General features: G+C 56.4%; 1 protein-coding gene across 1 annotated transcript in view; it reads left to right on the top strand.

Annotated features, from left to right (window-relative positions):
- Nucleotides 1-8,759, top strand: part of AACS (acetoacetyl-CoA synthetase) — a 52,760-nt gene extending 44,001 nt beyond the window's left edge. The window contains exons 15-18 of the mRNA XM_004753075.2: nucleotides 3,529-3,598; nucleotides 4,033-4,091; nucleotides 4,915-5,117; nucleotides 7,555-8,759. Of these exons, the coding sequence (XP_004753132.1) occupies nucleotides 3,529-3,598; nucleotides 4,033-4,091; nucleotides 4,915-5,117; nucleotides 7,555-7,692 (470 nt within the window). The 3' untranslated portion in view covers nucleotides 7,693-8,759. The remainder of the gene's footprint in view (nucleotides 1-3,528; nucleotides 3,599-4,032; nucleotides 4,092-4,914; nucleotides 5,118-7,554) is intronic.
- Nucleotides 8,760-18,711: the final 9,952 nt, after the last annotated feature.

Below are 18,711 nucleotides of genomic sequence, written 5' to 3'. Positions count from 1 at the left end.
GCTGTCTGATTCACAGTTTAGTAAGCCCTCTGTCCCAGAGCGGTGTTCTCCAAGTGCGTGCTTGCTTCCGTCTCCAGAAAGATCATTTGGTTTTGCGGTAACGGTTCATGGAGGATCAGAGAAGGGCAGGTGGCCGGCAGGAGCAGAACTCGCCGTGGACCCCTCCCGTCTCTCCCCCTGGCCTTGCGTGTTTACACATTCCATGTGAAAACCACTGTATCTGGCATTGCAACCCCACGCGGGCGTCGGAGGAGCGCCCCAGATGTGGCATAGCCTCCTGGGTACCTGCCACGCGTGAGCCCCGCCTTGGATCCCGCCGGCGTGCGGCTGTCCAGACGGAGTGAGGCAGCATAGAGGGAGCTAATGTAGAGAGACATGTTCCTCAGGTGACCCTGAAGGACAGGGCAGGACCTCCTGTCGTAGGAAGAGAGGCCAAAAGGAGTAGAAAGAACCTCAGTGGGAGAATCTGTCTTAAAAATCCATCTCTGTCTCCTGCAGTACGGCTCACTGGTCTTTGGAAGCTGTGTTTCCTATAACTTACCGTATATACAGTCGAGGGGATAAATGTGTCTCAGGATTGATTTCAGAGCCTTTCCTCCCCCTCCCTCCCTCCATTCCTTCCTTCTTTTTCTGAACTTCCCTCTTGGAGAAAACGAGTATTGTGACCTGTTTCATTTCCATTTCCATTTTTGCCTTGGCTGCCAGGAAGCTCGGAGCAGAAATCATTGCTTGTTTGCAGCACTCCTCTTACCCCCAGGGCAGGGTTTCTGATTCTCTTGAAAGAATCTCATTATGTAATCGGGTTTATAAGTAGTTTCTCAGATACTTTCTGGGAGTAGGTGGGAGATGTGTGAACCAGTGCGGGAAGAAGAAGGCAGGTAAGATAATGAACTCTGAAGCCCTTGGTCGTGGACCGGAGGAACACAGGTGGAACCTGACTGTACATGTTGTCCTGGGAGATTCTGACACTGTATTGGAATTAGTGTTGAGGGAAACAGCTGGAGGCCAAGGTTGTCGTTCCTGGAGCAGCAAGCAAACTCACAGACATAGTTAGGCCAGGTGAAAACGTAAGCAGGCGGTGATATCCGAGACATTAGTAAGCGAAAAGAAGAAGTTCAACGCAGAGGGAACAGTATCTCTTTGTGTAAACTTTTAAAAGGAAATATGTGTGTGCAAGTGTGTGAATAAATCCACGACAAAGGGTTATCTGTGTGGGCGAATTATGAGCTGTTTTGCTTTTCTTTATATCTTATCATTTTTAAAAACCTAGTAAAAATTTGAAGAGACTTTAAAAGTGGACTGAAGAAAGACTTAGACTCTTCTGATTCTACAAAGCAGTGATTTCAGCTCCGAGTTTCCTGGCAGCCAAGACAAAAAGGGAAATAAAATGGGTATGGGTGAGTGTAGGGGCCACATTTCCACTCGGGAGCCAAGCACACCCATCAACTGTTGGGACTTTGAACTTGGACATGGAGACAGCCAGAGGTTCCCTCAGCCCGCATCAGCAGAAGAGCTCAAAGCGGAAGGAGACTCCGAGTCATAACTCATGGAGCCCTCGGTCCTCCCGTAAGAGAAGTGTGTGCGTGGGTGTGCAGTTTATTCACGATGGTGTCTTTGCAGACGTGGACAGCTGTGCTGTTGTTCTCTCTGTACAAAGACACATGCTTACCTAGATTTCCTGCAGGAGGAAAGCAAGAGCAAGGCTGGGTCTCTCCCTTTGCGCTGCGTGCGGTCGCTGAAACAGGGTGGAAGGAGCCAGTGCTCTGCTGGCCCCGGGCGCGGGAACCGGCAGGGAAGCCTGCATTCCTGCGCCGTGACAACCTGGCAGCAGAGCCACCAGCCCCATGAGAATCCTTCCTCCCGACTTCACGTTGTACGAGGCGGCAGTGCTGCATTTTATTTTCACAAATGACAATTCCTTCAGGGTGCCTTTGCGTCTTGCGTTTTGTCTTCGTTTCCGGGGTCTCGCATTCATGATCAAACTCCTGGGAAAGCCGGCTCTGCACGGCCCAGACTCTGTGTCGGTCGGGCGCCCGGTCCCCAGATGAGAAAGGACCCGTGGAGGGGGCGGCCCTGCGGCTGCGTCCGCAGCCCTGTCCCCTGGGACGGCATTTGGAGCAGCTGTCGATGTGCTTCTGCAGAAACCTGGCGTATCACTCGCAGTCCTGGGAATGATCTTTTCCTGTTTGTGTACCCGAGTCTTTCACGAGTCCTGTCAGGAGGAAGGGGTTTCTCTCTTCAGCTAGGGGAGGAGGGAGAGGGACCCGGAGGCCTACAGTTCTCTTTTGTATCAGAAAAAAGGAGCCCGGGAGTCCTTCCATTCACTAACTGCCTCCCAGGGACCACACTCCCTGCAGACGGACAGACATCCTGGCCTTCAGCTGGGTCTGCACCTGGGCGGGAGCCTCCGTCGCTGCTCGTGCGGTCTGGTCATGACTGTGAACGAGCCAGGGAATAAGCGCAATGTCTCGTCACGGTGGCGCCTCCCGGACAGGTGCAGGCGGATGGGGTTCGCGCCTCCAGGCGGGAAGCGTCTCCAGCATTGCGGGGGAGGAGGTCCTCTCTGTGAAGGCCCCGAAGCTGGTTTTATTTGATATTTTCCCTTTCTGGGCCGCAGGGACCGGGCCCCATTTCAGGAGGCCAGGCTGCCCCTGGGGAAGTGACTTCCGGGTGGCCGCAGAGCTGGCGGGATGTGCTCCTGGTCGTTCACACCCGTTTGGCCTCCGATTGTGCGGCTGGTCAAGGGTCACTGCCTTTGGCGGCAGGAGGAAGCTTCTGGCCGCTTTAATTTCTCCCTTGACAATTCCGCTGAGGCATGACTTCTCTTTCCTGCTCCTGGAGGATGTGGCTGAGGCTCAGGCTATTAGCTCTGCTGTGTCCGGACGAGGGCCTCCCCGGGAATGCCACCAGCCCAGGCCTCGACTGTCCGCCGGGCCACATGGGGTTGGCACAGGTGATCAGTCACCTCTGATCCCTGCCCCTCCACCCTGTTCCTCTGCCTTCCTTGTCGCCCGCGGTTTACCAGCTAGGTAGCTCTGTGCACATGGCTCGTGCCTTACCTTGGGTTTCCGTTAGGAGCCTGCCTCTGGTCGTGGTGCTTCTGTCCCGTTCCAGGGGTGGGCCCAGCCCCTCCAGACCTGCCCCCTCAGCTCTCCCAGACCACCCTGACTTCCTAAAGTGGCTTCAGTCAGGCCTGCTCCCAAAGCTCCCACTGACAGTCCCCCGCCCCCCTCGCACCCTCACTGCCAGGGCTGGTCCCCACCCTGTGAATTCCTGAGGCCCTTGTGGGTGCCCAAAGGAGTGACGTTCTCTTGCATGCTGGTGCGTGTCAGAACTGGGCGCCCAGTGGCCCCTGCTAGATGCTGTGCTCCTGGGGGCGGGGATGGGCTAATCCACTTTTACCCCGGGCCCCAGCCCCGTTCCGTACCTGTTTGATGAACCTCCTGTTGCTGTCATGCCTGCCGTGGGCGTCTGTCCAGGCAGAACCCCTTCTCCTTGGGGTGACTGAGCCCCTCTGCTTCCCTGCAGGTGTCTGGGTGCACGGTGACTTCTGCAGAATCAACCCCAAGACGGGGGGCATCAGCATGCTGGGCCGGAGGTGAGGGGTCTTCAGACGGCTTCTCTTCCCAGGAGCCCCCTTTGCCAGAGCATCCAAGCAGGGACAGGGGGCGTTCCGTGTTGGCTCCCTGAGGGCCGGGTCTGGGCCTGATCCACATTCCTGGGCCCCAGCATGGGGTAGCGGGTCTGTGGCAAAGGTGTGTCCGTCCTCCGTAGCCACAGCCCTTCCAGAACACCTGTACAGGTGGGAAGGGACAGGGAGGTGACAGTGTTTCCACACAAAGGGGACTCCCTCGTTGTCTGGCTTGGAGTTTAGAGAGAGGGGGACCCGTAGGGATAAGGAGCAAGGGGAGGGAGCCTTCATGACGGGGCCCGGTGTTGCCGTGTGGAAAGGGGGTGATGCCTCCCCACCGTCCCCGGGTGACGTGCCTCACTCAGGAACGGCTGTGTGTTCATGACCTTGTCTCTTCCCAGCGACGGCACACTCAACCCCAACGGAGTGCGATTTGGCAGCTCGGAAATCTATAACATTGGTAAGTGTTTCACTTTCTCCTGAATTATTCTCGGGTCATCCAGGAAGGAAGGAGGGTGTGCCCCAGAGCCCTCTTTCTAGACAGCCTGCCTTTTGGCGCTAACTCCAGTCTGTTTGCCTCAGTGGTGAGAATGGACATTTGTGAACGTGTCCTTCTTTCCAGAACATACCTTGTCCACACTGCTCATGGCTGCAAAGCCTCAGAGGCCCATTCCTGTTCCGTTACATTTTATCTTCACAGTGAGCAACCTTGGCTTGCTTAATTATGTCCTCTCTGTATGGGGGAAGGAGAAGCACAGAGAGGTTGGGATTGCTGGAGGTCCCACAGCGCCATTCAGGACGCCATATAAAGACGGTGGGCCTCGCAGCCGCACAGTAGAGTCAATCGTGGGCCTTCAAAGTGCTCCACGCAGGTCCCGAAGTCAGCCTCCCTGGGAGGTGGCGTCCTACTGATGTCACACCAAGATTGTCGGAGCCAGGCCGGAGTCCTGCTCCCCCTGCCTTGAGCCTTTGTCCCTCCTTGCAAGCGGGGTCCCCACCACAGGCACTTGCTTCCTATTTATCTTTAAATCGGCGTATGGTGGAGCCGGGGAGGCCTGTGTTTGGCTTCCTATAAACACGTTGACCACTGCAGTTCAAGCCACAGCTCTTGACTCCCCGCCGGAGACGGGCGCTCTCCTGCGTGCTCCCCTGGAGGGTCTCTTCCCGGGAGGGTGGGGGAGAGGCGGCCGTGCCCATCAGGCCCGGGGGGCTGGCCTCCCCCTCCCTGCTGGCTGGCCGCGGCGGGCGCTGTGAGCGCGTGTTCCCTTCCCCTGTGTCTCCAGTGGAGGCCTTCGAGGAGGTGGCAGACAGCCTCTGCGTCCCCCAGTACAACAAGGATGGGGAGGAGAGGGTGCTTCTCTTCCTGAAGATGGCTTCCGGCCACTCGTTCGGGCCCGAGCTGGTGAAAAGCATCTGTAACGCCATCCGCGTCGGCCTGTCTGCACGGCATGTGCCCAGCCTCATCCTGGAGACCAAGGGCATCCCGGTAGGTCCTGCCTCCCCGGCCGTGGGACCAGAGCGCCGGCATCTCCCCGAGAGCCGCGCACGCGGGGACTCATCTAGGAGCTTGTTCTGCTTTATATATAGTTTGTCTCTGTTGCCTGGCAACCCCATCTTTCCCCCCCAACATCTCTCTCTTTCTCTCCTTTTTTTTTTTTTTTAACCCTTCCTGAATTGCATTTAAAGTAACTTCTGCTAAAATACCTGTGTTCGGAGGCCAGGCAGGCCCGGTCCTGCGCATCCAGCCAGCTTTCCCCCAGTGTGGTGCTGCTGTGTTCTTGAAATTATTAATGAGAAAATTAATTTTAACTTTTTAAAGAGCCGCTGGGGTGCCGTTGCTCTTGCCTTTTAATTTTAAGTTTCGCCCGTGGAAAGAAGAGTCGAAGCTATTTAGAGGCGCATCCCCAGAAAGCTGCCTCCCCTTCCACTCTGTTTAGGTTCTGAGTGGGGGAGGAGGGGCGCCCAGACTGGATCTCAGCCTCAGCTGGGACTGCTGCTGACACGCGGACGGCAGCCGAGAGGGGAGGCTGCCGTGTGCACATGCACGTGTGTGTGCACAGACGAGCCAGGCTGTACAGAAGCCGGCGGATCGTGGTTCTCTGACGGGGAGATGGGGCAGAGCATGACCGGGCCCCTGCGGGAGCACAGCTCTGATGCTGTCCTGAGCAGGGCCCAGACTTCTGTACACACGCTTCTTTTAAATATTGATTATGCACAGGAAGGGTCCCAAGCTTGGGACTAGGCTCTCTGTCTCTCTTGGTTGGTGACTCCCGGCGACTCTGTGGACGGTGGCTCCCACAGGGGGGATGGTACTTCTCGAGTCTGTGACACTTACTGCCTTCTGATGAGGGCCTAAGGCTTTCCTTTGGGGAACCAGTTCTGTCTGCTTCTGGAACATTCTGGCATATGAGAGTTTGATTTTCCCCTTGGCTTTCTTTTGTTGAAACGGGACATCTGTCCTTTGTTACGGGAAGGGTTATTCCCCAACTGTCTGTGGTCATGAGGTTAGTGACACGGTTTATTTGAGAGATACAGGAAATGGTGGCCCGTCTTTCTGTCCTCAGCGTGGCTCTCAGGTCGCTATCAGCTCCCACCCTACGCAGGCGCTGTCTCTTCTGTCTGGTTGGGCTGGGAAGTCACTTTGAGGGTTCCCTAAGATTTTTTGAGGCCCTTGTGTTTCCAGAGCCTCCTGATCTGAACTGATGGATTGGGTAGGCCCTGTGTGTCACGTGCTGGGGTGAGGGTGACCCGGCCAAGAAGACTGGGGGGCACTTGGGGCATTGTGAGGCTGGCAGGCCCCAGGCAGGCACGACCGCCCCAACTGGTCACATCTTTTCCCCACTCACAGTTGAGACGCCTGTCCCATACCGACGGGAGGCAGCATGGTGTGTGCGCCCCAGGGAGGCCCGAGCCATAGCCCCAGGGGTGGGGGGGGTCCTCTGCCTCCCGCCACCCTCTTCACGGAGGGGGGAAGCGGTAGTGGGATTGCGTCTGAATCACGGCCTTCTTTCTTTTGTCAACCAGTGGAAGATATAAATTATTAGCTCCCCTGAGCCATTCTTGGGGCTTTTGTGTAAAGCTTCCAAGCCCATACAGCATGTGAGACTCTCGCGTTCCTGGCCGAGAGGGGCTGACACCCCAGTGACAGGCAGTCCCTGGGAAGCTAGCGCTTAGGTCCTTAATTAGTTCACACGTCGCCTGAATTTCTCAAATGAATGAATTTTAATTACATCTCAGGTTGAAAAAAAAAATCATGCCCGTGGAGGAGAGAACAGGCACTGCCGCTCTGCTAAAGGGCTCTGTCCTTGAGTCCTCTGGCCCCTGGACACCTGCACTGCCACCAGAGGCCCGCAGGGAGCGAAGGCGGCACATGCGGGCCACAGGTTTTAGGGGAGCTTTGCACACTTGGAAGGAGCCTGACTGCCCCATCCCACCCTGACGAATGGTTCTGAGGACAGATTTGGGGAGAGCTTGGTGAGGCTTGTGGACAAAGCTCACTGGCCATGTGATTGTGACGAGGTGGTGGGAAGCCTGCCCACTGCCGACGTGCTGGTGATGGCCTGATTTTATGGTGCAGAGAAGGCTAGTGAAGTCAGTGGCGCTGACGAAAAAGAGCCAGTCTGACAGCGAGGCCCTTGCTGGAGCTGTCCGTGTGTGAGCCCCGTGAGCCCCCTTGCAGGGAGAGGCGCTGGGGCTCCCGTCTCCCTCGAGGAGGCCAGTGGGGCCTCGGGAATCAGCCCACAGTCCCCAGACGCGGTGGCCCGCGTGCTCACTGCGGTGGAAGGCCCCCTCCGCGGGCACAGTGCGGGGTGGGCTCCAGGGGGGATCGTTCCGCCCGCGGTCTGGACTGCCCGGCCCCGAGGGCCCCGGGCTCTTCCCCGCTCGAGGCCCAGCTCCCTCCTTGTTTCCTCTGCCCTGTGCAGTACACCCTCAACGGCAAGAAAGTGGAAGTGGCCGTGAAGCAGATCATCGCTGGAAAAGACGTGGAGCACCGAGGGGCCTTCTCGAACCCCGAGGCCCTAGATTTGTACCGGGACATCCCCGAGCTGCAGGACTTCTGAGTCGGCCCGGCTTGCTCAGCACCTGCCACGTGCGTCTGTGCTCTGACTTTCGTGGGGTCGAGACATTACTTTGGGAAGGCAAGTGTCTGCGGGCTGGGGGAAGCGTTGTGTCCGGGCCGCAGTCGCGTCTGGTGGCTTCCCGACCTCTTCCTGAACTGTGTGCTGACCTTCAGAGGCCAAAAAGGAGCATTTGGTTGTGTGTGTGGTGAGGCTTGGAGAGTGTGTGTCTTTGCACAAGTGTTCTTGCACGCACCATGCCTCGAGGAGCCGGGGTTGGCCTGTGCGTGGACCGTTGTGGCTGACAACTATGGTCAAGGCCACGGCCACGCTCCCCTCTCTGGCAGCGGCGCCCCTCTGAGGAGCCATCTTGCCTTCAGCTTCGTGCCTGTAGTCCTCTTTATGTCTTCAGGTGTAAATCTGTGTCTCCCTCTTACGTGGGTCTCCTGGCTCTGGCCGTCGTCCCTTGGGGCCTGGCTGTCCGCTGTGACAGTGGCCCAGCGCTCCTGCAGGTCCTGGTGCAGCTACCTGTCGTGCCCGCCCGATCGCACCGCCGGCCAGCAGAGGCTCCCGCGGGACCACACGTGGCTTTTGTGCTTCAACGGGGTTTCCTTATTTCATGGACTTCGAGTGGTTTAAAAATATTGTAACGTTTATTATCCGGTGTGTGTAGGTGTTAGACAACTGGACGTCCGCCCTGTGGGGTGGCCTCACTCTCGGGGCGCCGGCAGGCCATCAGGGTGGCGGGCACGGGTCCTCCCGAGTCGCAGCTGCCTGGCCTCAGGGGACACAGCCTGGCTGCTCCTCCCCCCGGGGGCTCTCGGGACCTCGCGTGGAAGCGGTGTTCCCAGCAGCTGTAAATCGAGTCACGGGTTCATTCGCTGGGCGGTTCGTATGTGTTCTCAGTTCAGCACGTTAACGAGTTCCTGTAATCCTGATGTTTGTTTTTGTATTTTTAAAAACAGCACAGTGAAAACCTGTTTTGAATCCCTTTTCTTCTGGATTATAAAAACACAGGGGGAAGGCGCTAGGGGGAATTTATGCAATAAACGTCTCTCTGTATATACGTATCTGTGCAGACACCTGTGCGTGTGCGGCGTGCTGGAGTTTCCTCTGGACCGGTGACTGGATCCGCGTCCGAAGGTGCTTGTGTTGTGGGGGCCGTGCCCCGGGGGGATGTTTGGCTACAGGGGTGGGGCATTCCCGGGCCCTGGGCATTTAGCAACGGTTCCCAGTGACTGAGAGGCCAGCTCCCCAGAGAGGCCCATCCTTGTCCTGCGCTCCCTCATGGTTCCAAGCAGCCGGGTACCCGGATAGCAACCCATGTCATTGTAAGAGCCATGCGTCCCTGGGAGAGTGTTGCAGAATCCAGGCTTTGCCCGGGAAGAAGGGCTGCTTTTTCTCCCTTCTGGCGGATGGTGGAGGCAAGCGTGTGTCCGGGGCCTGGGTGGTAGTTGCACTACACTGTCCTCTGTCTGTAGCTGCCCCGCCTCTCACCTCCCGTTGCGTTCCCGGCAGGAAGCTGGAGGAAGTGACAGGTGGTCTGGGTGAGGGGCAGAAAGGCCCCCCTCAGCTCAGGTCATGATCCCAGGGTCCTGGGATTGAGCCCCGCATCAGGCTCTCTGCTCAGCGGGGAGCCTGCTTCCTCCTCTCTCTCTGCCTGCCTCTCTGCCTACTTGTGATCTCTCTCTCTCTCTTTGTGTCAAATAAATAACTCTTTTTAAAAAATAGAAAGAACGAAAGAGAGAAAGGCCCCCCTCTCTGATCTGTCCCCTTGTCATCAGCCAAACAGTGGCTCTTCTGGAAACCCCACCCTGTGCGGCTCTGCTGGTACCTAAGTGACCAGAAGTGGGCCACACGGCCATCCCCAGCGGCAAGGGCATCCGGACATCTGAACGTTTTTAAACAGGACCTGTCACCTTTTTCATATTTGTTTTTTGTTGCTGTAACAAATTACCATGAACTCAGTGGCTTAAAACACAAATTTATTACGGTGGCTGGAAGCCTGACGCAGGTCTCGCCGAGCTATAGTCAAGGTGCACGGGCTGTGCTCCTCCCAGAGGCCCCGGAGGAGAGTGCCTCCCTTGCCTTTTCCATCTTCCGGAGGCGCCCTCCCCCGTGGCTGCTGGCTCCGGCCTCCACCCCCAGAGCTGCAGGGCCTCCGGCCTCCCGCTTGCACACAGAAGCCCTCTGTGATCGCGTCGGCCCCGCTCCCGTAATCCGGGACCCTTGCCCTATCTTCACATCTGTTGATTCGCACACTCACTTACCTATGCCGCCTTAAATCTCCTGGCCGCAGAACCCCACCTCTTCCCGGGGCGTGTTGGGGGCTCTAACTCTGCCTCCTGCACTTTGCAGACACCGTGGGGTCCTGCCGGTGAGGAGGAGGGGGGGGGAGGGGGAGCCGCCGTCAGAAGCTGTGAGCTCTGTGCTGGAGCCGCTGGGTGGTTGGGACCCCTGGCTGTTGACTGACCCTGGGCTCAGCTGGTCCCCCTACTGTGGGCCTGGCTGCTAGCCTCCCTCCCGGGACTCGGGCTCCACCCCACTGGGGGCTCGGAGCCCACATCAGACTGTTCCAGAGGTGTTGTTAAGACTTAACTGCTGTGCCTTTTGAGTTGCAGCAAGACCCCCCCGGGGCTGGCCAAGCCCACACTTCCGTGTTAATACGCTGCGCTGGACAGCTTCATTAATGAGAGACAGATGGTCTGAGCGACTGCCATCGAACCCCGTGGTGCTGGCTCTCCCACGATGTGCCTTGGCCCCGGCGTTGCCCTGAAAGCACCTGCTGATCAGTGGCTTTCCCTTTGCGATGCCTGCAGGTTGTACCCCCCGGTCTCCTTCCCAGCCTCCTCCCGGTTCCCCAGCACACCTGCCCCCGACCTCGCCAGCAGCACGGGGACCTGCAGTGCCGCCTGGCTAGGGGCTGCCTGGCCAGGGGGCTCCCTCCTCCTGGTCTGTCTTCCCACCTCTAAGAACTTTCTCAGGGGTGGGGGAGGGACCTTGCCCACCCTCGCCTCCTCACCTGTGCAGAGAATCCTAGGGACCTTAGAGCACTCACTCCCCCAACACCTCCTGTGCCGTGCTCCTCTGCACTGGCTTCGGAACGACCCCTCTTGCTACGGGCATGTGCCTGCTGGCCCCCGCTTCATTCCCAGCCCCGGAGGACCCCAGATCTGCTCTCTCATTGGGATCCCCAGTCCCTAGCAAGCCCCTAGCAAATGGCCTGAGGCCACCAAGGCTCAGGAAGGGTGTCTCCTTGACCTTTTAACCCACCACCACCATGTTTGTGGACAGGAGAGACCCTCCCCTTGGGCTTCAGGTGCTCAGGGCAAGGTCTTGTGGGAATGAATTCCCTTTGAGGGCCCTGCCATGTCCCCAACTCTGGACTTGAGCCTTCAAAGGGAAAGCCACACGCAGATTTGCGGGGATAAGTGGTAGCGATTTGGCTCAACTGGTAAGAGGTTTTTCCCTGCAACAGCTTGAAGGTGAATGGGTGGCCTAAAGGGTAGGTGGCTTGCCTTTGCAAAGTCACCCACGTGACCCGCGCTTCTAACACCCGGTTGCCCCACCATCCCCTACATGGCGGCCTGGTCCTGTGACCCATGCCAGTGACATTCACACTGCAGCCCCTCTCTTCCGCTTCCTGCCCATCCGCCCCCACCTGTCCCACAGCTGCACTCAGTGGCAGGAGGCTGGGCAATGTGCCCGCTGGCTGGATCACACCCAACCTGCAGCTGGAGTGTCGGCCCCAGGGAGAAGACATGTGTCTGTGTGAAGGCAATGCTTCCTTGTCTTTGTGCCTCTGCATTTTGAAGGTAAATTGTAAGGTTTATGAGGCAAACTTGTGGGCTTTTATAACATTTTGGCCATGTGTGTATGCACACATGTGTGTGTATATGTTTGTGCCTATGCAAACGTCTGCATGTGTATGTTTGTGTGTGAACCTGTGTGTGTGTATGGCTATGTATATGTGCATGTGCTGACATTACACACAGCTCGTCCGAACCCAGAAGAGCAGGGTGGTGAACACATCGGGTGTGCGTGTTTTCTGTCAGGGTGAGGGACCCGAACCGGGCACCCACTCACACGTGGCACACATGGGCCAGCGGAGAGACTCCCCCATCTCACGTTTGCCTGGCCCGACTCTGGCTGCTCATGGCTCCGCCATCTCAGCCTGTCCCCCCGAGCCGTTGCCAGGGTGGGGATGCCTTTCCGTGTCCCAGTCAAGAGGCTTTTCCTGGGCGTCTGCAGGGCTGGGGACTGGGCAATAACTGCCTCTTCCAGCGACATACCCTGTTTGTCACTGGGGCCAGTGGTCACCAAACGTGGTGAGTCCCTTGCTCAAGGGAGTGGGTGCTTCAGGCAGGAAGACAGGTGGTCAGCAAGGAGAGGTGAGGAGGCCTGACCAGACACCACGGCCAAGGCCTCTCCAAGGAGATGGTGCTGAAGGCCGGCCTCCGAGGGGAGCTGCCCGTGAGAAGGTGGGAGGTCAGCCCGTGGGCAGAGCAGAGCGAGCCTCCGCCGTGGTCCCGAGAAGTGCATGGACTGACCCAGAGGATCCAAGGAGACGTGGCTTGGAGAAAGGGTACAGAGCCGAGCGGGAGAGGGGCCGCGTGGTGGGAACTAGAGTGTGGACTGTGTTCCGAGGGGCACCAGGAAGCCACAGGAGTTGGAGCCCAGCAGTGACATCGGGGTATGCCCATGTAGAGGGGGTGGCCGGGCAGAGCAAGGGTCTGGATCAGGAGCTGGCTGGGTCCAGCGGGGTCCAGCTCTCTCCCGTGTACTCCTCCTCTGTTCTCTTGCTGCAGTCCCAGCATCCCTTGTGCGAGAATTCGAGAACCACTGTGGTTCATCAGGCACATAGGTGTTGAACACGCAGCAGAACACGCAGCGGAAGCCTGTTATACTGGGCTAGAAGCCCAAACTGGCTTTGACGAGCTGTGGTTCTGTCCCTCCAGGCCACGGTTGCCTTTTCTGTCAGTTCTGAAAGCCTGCTACTATTCCGTCCCTGTGTCCTCAAGACTGTCATAAGCAAATAAGTGAAGGCCTATTAAGATGATGTTTAAACTACGTTACGAGCCAAGCCCTAGCTCGGCTGTCGTGGTCGATCACGTCGGAGCGCAGCCTTGACCGTCCTAGCAGGAAGCGGATGGTCTCATCATTTCATTAGATGACTTCCAGGGGAGAAACAGTTGTTCATCAACTCATTATGTGCTGGAACGGTTTGCAAACCTCTTCATCTTGCTGGGGCTGCCCTCCCTGTTCTTCTGGCTCCTGCCTTCTTTCCTGGCCTCAAATAGCTAAGGCACAAGTCAGGGTGGTTTTAGGGGAGTGAAAAGAGGTGGTTGTCGAGTGGCCCCGCATGGCTTGGACCTAGTTTTCATGTTGCAGGCTCTGAGTTTATCATTCTCGCGTTCCCACTTATCACTTACCTGTTTATGGCACGGTCCCATTCTTTGTGGGGCCCATTTCCTTTTTTCAGTCACGACTCGGGATTTTCTTGGCTACAAGGAACAGAAACCCCATCCCAAACTGGCTCAAGCAAGTAGAAGGATTATTGGCACACAGGTTTAAAAACTCCAGTGCCAAGATGAGCTTCAGGTGTGGCTGGATCTAGGGGCTCTAATGGCATCAGGGTTCCCTGTCTCCATGGGTCAGCTTACCTTCCTCTGTGTTGACTGCTTTCTCAGATGGCTTCTCCTCTTGCTCTGCTAACCTGGATACCTCCTACTCCAGGATCTTGTCCTCCCAGTGCTGAGAGGGGAGAAGGATTTTCCTTCTGGTCCTTCCAACCTGAGTTCCAGTGTTGAAGATCACTGGGCCATTTGGATCACACTTGGCTAAGCATGTGCTGATTGGCCAGGCCTGGGTCCCATGACGCCCACTGGAAACCAGCCATACTCAGTTACAGGGCCTTGGGCAGGGGTCCCAGAGCCGCATGGGGCTTTCCTTTCAGGAGTAGGGGGCAGCCAGCCTCTCTGTTTCTTCCCACCCTTTCACAGGGGCTGGCTCTTTTCCTGTCCCTTGCTTGCTCCTTCTTTCTCTAGGAGAGAACCTGTCTGACCTCCTCTGTCTCTCTCTGTTCCCCCTTCCATCCCCAGCAGGACAGGTTGCCTGGAAAACCAGCAGGGGCCTAGTGCCTGTGAGAACGGATTTCTAGATTAAGAAAATTGGGTGGGGGAGGGGGCGGGGGTGGGTGGGAAGTGCTGTGTTTCTCCGTTACACAAACTCTGGAAACTAAAGCTCTGCATTCTCACGTCTGGCTTTCAAAAGTCTGGAATAATGTTCAGCTGCTCCCCATCCCCCCACCCGAGCCCCCTGCAACCCCTGTGCTGGGCCAGGACTGGCCGGCTGGAGGGGCTGTGTGGGCAGGAGGGCTCAGCCCTCCTGGGGGCCCCTGCGTCTGCTCCCCCTCGCCCCCCCTCCCTCCCCCATTGACTCCTCACCCACCCCTCCCCACAGCCATTCAGAGATGGGCTCACATCCTTTTTCCCTGGGAAGCCTGTCCTGCTGTACCAGTCTGGGCTGACTCATTCCCCTCTGCGGTAGACGTGCCCCACAGGGGCCCCACAGTTCCTGCCCTTAGCACCTGTACTTTTGCGTTACCTCCTCTTGGATGGGGGCAGGACCTGTGACCTGTTTACCCACTAACAGAAGATAGCAAAAGTGAAGATTTTTTGCAGACGCAGTTAAGGTCCCTCATCAGTTGACTTTGCATTAATCAAAAGGAAGACGAGTTGGGTGGGTTTGACCCAATCAGGTGAGTGTTTATAAGAGGCTCTGGGTCTTATCTGATGGCAGAGACTTCAAGTAGCAGAGACTTCTGACTTTGAAGAAGCAAGCTACCATGACTTCTGCAGCCACAAAGAAATGAATTCTGCCTTAAACCTGGGGAAGCTTGGAAGGGGAGCCTTCCTGAGTTGGGTCTCCAGATGAGAATACAGTCTGACCACGCTAAGCTGAGAACGAGCTAAGCCATGCCTGGACTCCTGGTCAACAGGAACGATGAAGTCATACATGAGTGCTGCTTTAAGCTACTCTGTTTGTGATGATCCATTATGCAGCGACAGAAAGTGAGTCTACCTTCTCAGTGGTCCAGGGCTCTGCAGATGGGATCACACTGCACTTAGCACCTTTCCGTGTATGAGTGCTCTCTCTTCGGCCTCACTCAGGTCCTTGAGGACGGGGATCCTCTCCCTTTACCTCTTCCTTGTCTGCCCTGCTTGGCGCCAACCACTGGTAAGGCTTCATTTCAGTTGGGACTGGCTCTGTGACGGGAAGCCATCTCTTATCAGTGGCTTCAGGCTCAGTGGGATCCAGGAGCTGGGACAGTGGGATCATGATTCAGTATCTCTCATGGAATCTCTAAGCCCCTTGAGTATTGTGGTTAAGGGCATGAACTCAGAAATTGGGTTGCCAGAGAAATTATAGGATGTTCAGGGATCCCTGGCTGGCTCGGTAGAGCATTCAGCTCTTGATCTTTGGGTCCTGAGTTTGAGCCCCATGTTGGGTATGGAACCTACTTAAAGTGAAAAATAAAATTCATTAAAAAAACATAGGATGTTCAGTTAAATTTGAATCTCAAACAGTGAATAGCTCTTCAGTGTAAGTATATCCCCAATATAAGTATATCCCAAATATAATGTGGGACATATTTACACCAAAAGTATTCATTGTTTATCAGAAATTCAAACTTAGCTGTCCTATAGTTTTGCTACATTTGGCAAGCCTACTCTCTACCCAAATACTTGGATCTGAAGTATGGTTCCTCTTCTGTCTGTGGGACCATAGGGAAGCTACTTAACCTAGCTGAGCCTCACTTTCCTCAGCTATAAAAGTGGGGATTAAAAAGATGAACTCTAACAGGGCTGTGGGGACGGTGGGGTGATCACACGGCCTATGTGTAAGGCCAGGCATCTGGCCGATGAGGTTAGAGGCATCTAACCTCTTAACATTACCTACAGTTAGAGTCTCTCCTCGTTCTGAGTAAGCCTGGCTTTTGGGGGGCCTAAGGCTCAGGGAGGGGTCTCCTGGGCCTGGCCAAGATCATGTGTCCATCTCAGAATCAACCACCATGACCAGGGGAATGGGAGGTTCTGAGTGGGCACACCCGGCTCATTTGCCCTCCCCTGCAGGGGGTGGGCGGGGCAGCCCACCTGGACACACCTGGAATGAGAGTGGGGAAGGGGAAGGTGGCTGTTGGGTGGTTGACGGTGGCGCTGGGGGTGTTGAGGATGGGTTCCCGAGGGTACGGGCTCCCCATCAGTATGGTGTCAGGGGGTCAGTGAGACCCCGGGACTTGGTGCAGGGAGGTGGGAGGGGGAAGGAGCTGATGCTGAACTTTGAGTTTAGGGTCCTGCCTCCTCCACGTCACTAGCCCTCCCTGGGGTGGTGACCCCGGATGCGGCGGGTGGCCCGAGTGCGTGCAGGAGGGCCTTGTTTCAGGCCGGGGAGGGAGCCCGAGCCCTGCCTGGATCTGGCCCGGAAGAGTTCCCAAACAGAACCTCAAGAAGAAAACTTGTTTTTCTGCTTGTGAACGCTCTCGTGTCATGAACACAAGTGAGAGTTCTGCGCACAGACCGCGAACACAAGGATTGGGCTTTGAGGATCTGCCTGATTTCAACCCAGATGGGCCCCCCTTTGAGGAGAAGCAGCTCCCCCTGGGATAAATTGTCTTTTGAAAATTACCACATGTCCTCTAGGAAGAGCAGTGCCTCAGGGTTGTGGCAGGTCAAGAAAAGTGGTGGAACGTGTTTTGACGCTTCTTCTGGAGGGGAGGGGTGTGTCTGGGTCCCCTGTCCTTGAATCTGAGCAGTCTGGTGACGCTTGATCCTATGGTTTGATCCATGGGGTGGGACACGTGCTCTGTGGGTTATAGGCTTGGCCAGGGAAGCCCTGGAGCTCGACCTCGTTCTTTTGGGGGCTGCTCACTCTGGGGAAGCCCATCCCTGTGTAAGAAGTCTGGAGAAGGGCCGTCTGGGTGGCTCACTGGGTTAAAGCCTCTGCCTTCGGCTCAGGTCATAATCTCAGGGTTCTGGGATCGAGCCCCGCATCGGGCTCTCTGATCAGTGGGGAGCCTGCTTCCCTCTCTCTCTGCCTGCCTCTCTGCCTACTTGTGATCTCTCTCTCTCTGTCAAATAAAAAAATAAAAATCTTAAAAAAAAACCCCAAAACTGGAGAAAATGGAAGCAGGATCTTCAGGGGACACCCGTGCTGGTCTGCTCCCCGCAGCATTATTCACAGTCGCCAAGATAGGGAGGGGACTGGAGTGTCCATCGGTGGTCTATACACGGGGATGGAGATCCTGCCTTCTGTGACAACGTGGATGGACCTTGAAGGCATCGTGCTAAGCGAGACAAGTCAGAGAAAGACAGACACCATATGCTCTCACTGACAGGTGGCATCTGAAAACGTGGAGGTCATGGAACCAGCGAGTAGAATGGTGTTTCCCGGGGCTGAGGGAGGGGGGGAATTGGGGAGATACTGTTTTAGGGCGCAGGCTTGCAGCGAGAAGAGGAATAGTTTCTGGAGACAATACATAGTCTGGTGAGTGAAGTCAGCAGTATGGTATTAAATCCTTCAAAGTGGCCAGAGGCTAGATCTCAAAGGTGCTCACTATAGAAAAGGAAAGATAATTATGTGATTGATAGGGAAGGTGGTGGTGACCCTGTTGCAGTATAAAAGTGGATCAAATCAACACGCCGTACATCTCTACTGTGCCCAGCGCTCTAGGTAAATTACACCTTGACTGAAAGAAAAAAGGCTGAAGCCTTGGAGGTCACCAAGCTGGGAAGCCACATGGGGGTGCTCTGGCCCAGAGTTCCAGCCGTCCCTGCCTGGGCCCCTGGTTCTGGAGTGCGGCCGTCTCTGACCCTCCATACCTGTCTTCCACCCACTGAGTATCACCGAGTGACCTCAGCTGACACCACACGGAACAGAAGAAAGACCCAGTTGAGCTCTGCCTGCATTTCGAACCATGGAAGCCTGGCAATGCAGTAAAATTATTTTTGTTCTGTGCTACTGAGTTTGGGGGTGGTTATGTGGCAGTAGCCATCAGAACAGGCTCCTTTACAGCAGGGCCAAACTGGCGGTGCAGATACTAGAAGAAGGCGGGGCGCAGCTCTGGGAAAGCTGGGGACGGTGGGTGTCTGCTCTGTGTCAAGGTGACAGCTGTGATTAGGAAGCTGGCTCCGAAGGTGATCTGGGGTCACGCTGGATCACAGTGGGTGTGTCTCTCAACCACCCAGGGCCTCAGTTTTCCCATCTATAGAATGGGGTTTCCGGGGACTGCAGACTTGACAACAGGGAGCAGAGGTCTCAAACCGCGGTTCAAATCTATGTATGTCCCGAGACTCTCATGGCTTCATCATTTGGATTCAGCTTAGCAACTGGGAGATTTTGCAGCTTCTGCAATCGCTTGGTCATAACAGCTCCCGTGGCCCGACACCATTCTCAGGCCTGGCACGCGGGATTCCTCGGACCTTCGTGTCCTCATCGACCCTGGGCTGTGCCGGAGGCAATCCGGGGAGCAAGGAAGCCGCCTCAGTGGGGACCACAGCGGGAGAGGACCATGACCAAATGTTCCCTCCACCCCCTGCTGGGGCAAGACACACCCCCCTCCACCCCAGTTTAAGCCCCGGGGAGTGGGGGAGCCCCACGCAGGACTGACTGACGTCAATGTCCTGTCCTTAGGAGGCTGGGGTTCACGGGAGAAGTTCATCCTGGTTATGGAAAAATAAAGGCCATTTCTGCCAATCCATGCACATGGGCTGAGCCCTGGCAGAAGCCACCCATTGAGCAAACCCTCCCCGGAGCCCAGGCTGTTCAGAGCCCAGCAACTGATTGAATTCTCTGCAACTCCCCTTGTTTTCCTGTTTTCACAGAGTGGAGACTGAGGTGTACAGGTTAACTTGCCTGGGGTCCTAGAGCTAACAGAGGGTTGGGATAGAATTGGCCTTAGGCCCCAGGCAGGCCAGCTGCAGTGCCCTGACGCTGTCCACGGTGCTGCCTCGTCTCCCCCGG

Source organism: Mustela putorius, unplaced genomic scaffold (assembly GCF_011764305.1).
Source record: "Mustela putorius furo isolate JIRA1106 unplaced genomic scaffold, ASM1176430v1.1 tig00537248_pilon_pilon_pilon, whole genome shotgun sequence".
Lineage (NCBI taxonomy): Eukaryota > Metazoa > Chordata > Mammalia > Carnivora > Mustelidae > Mustela > Mustela putorius.
This window is presented reverse-complemented; position numbering and strand designations above follow the sequence as displayed.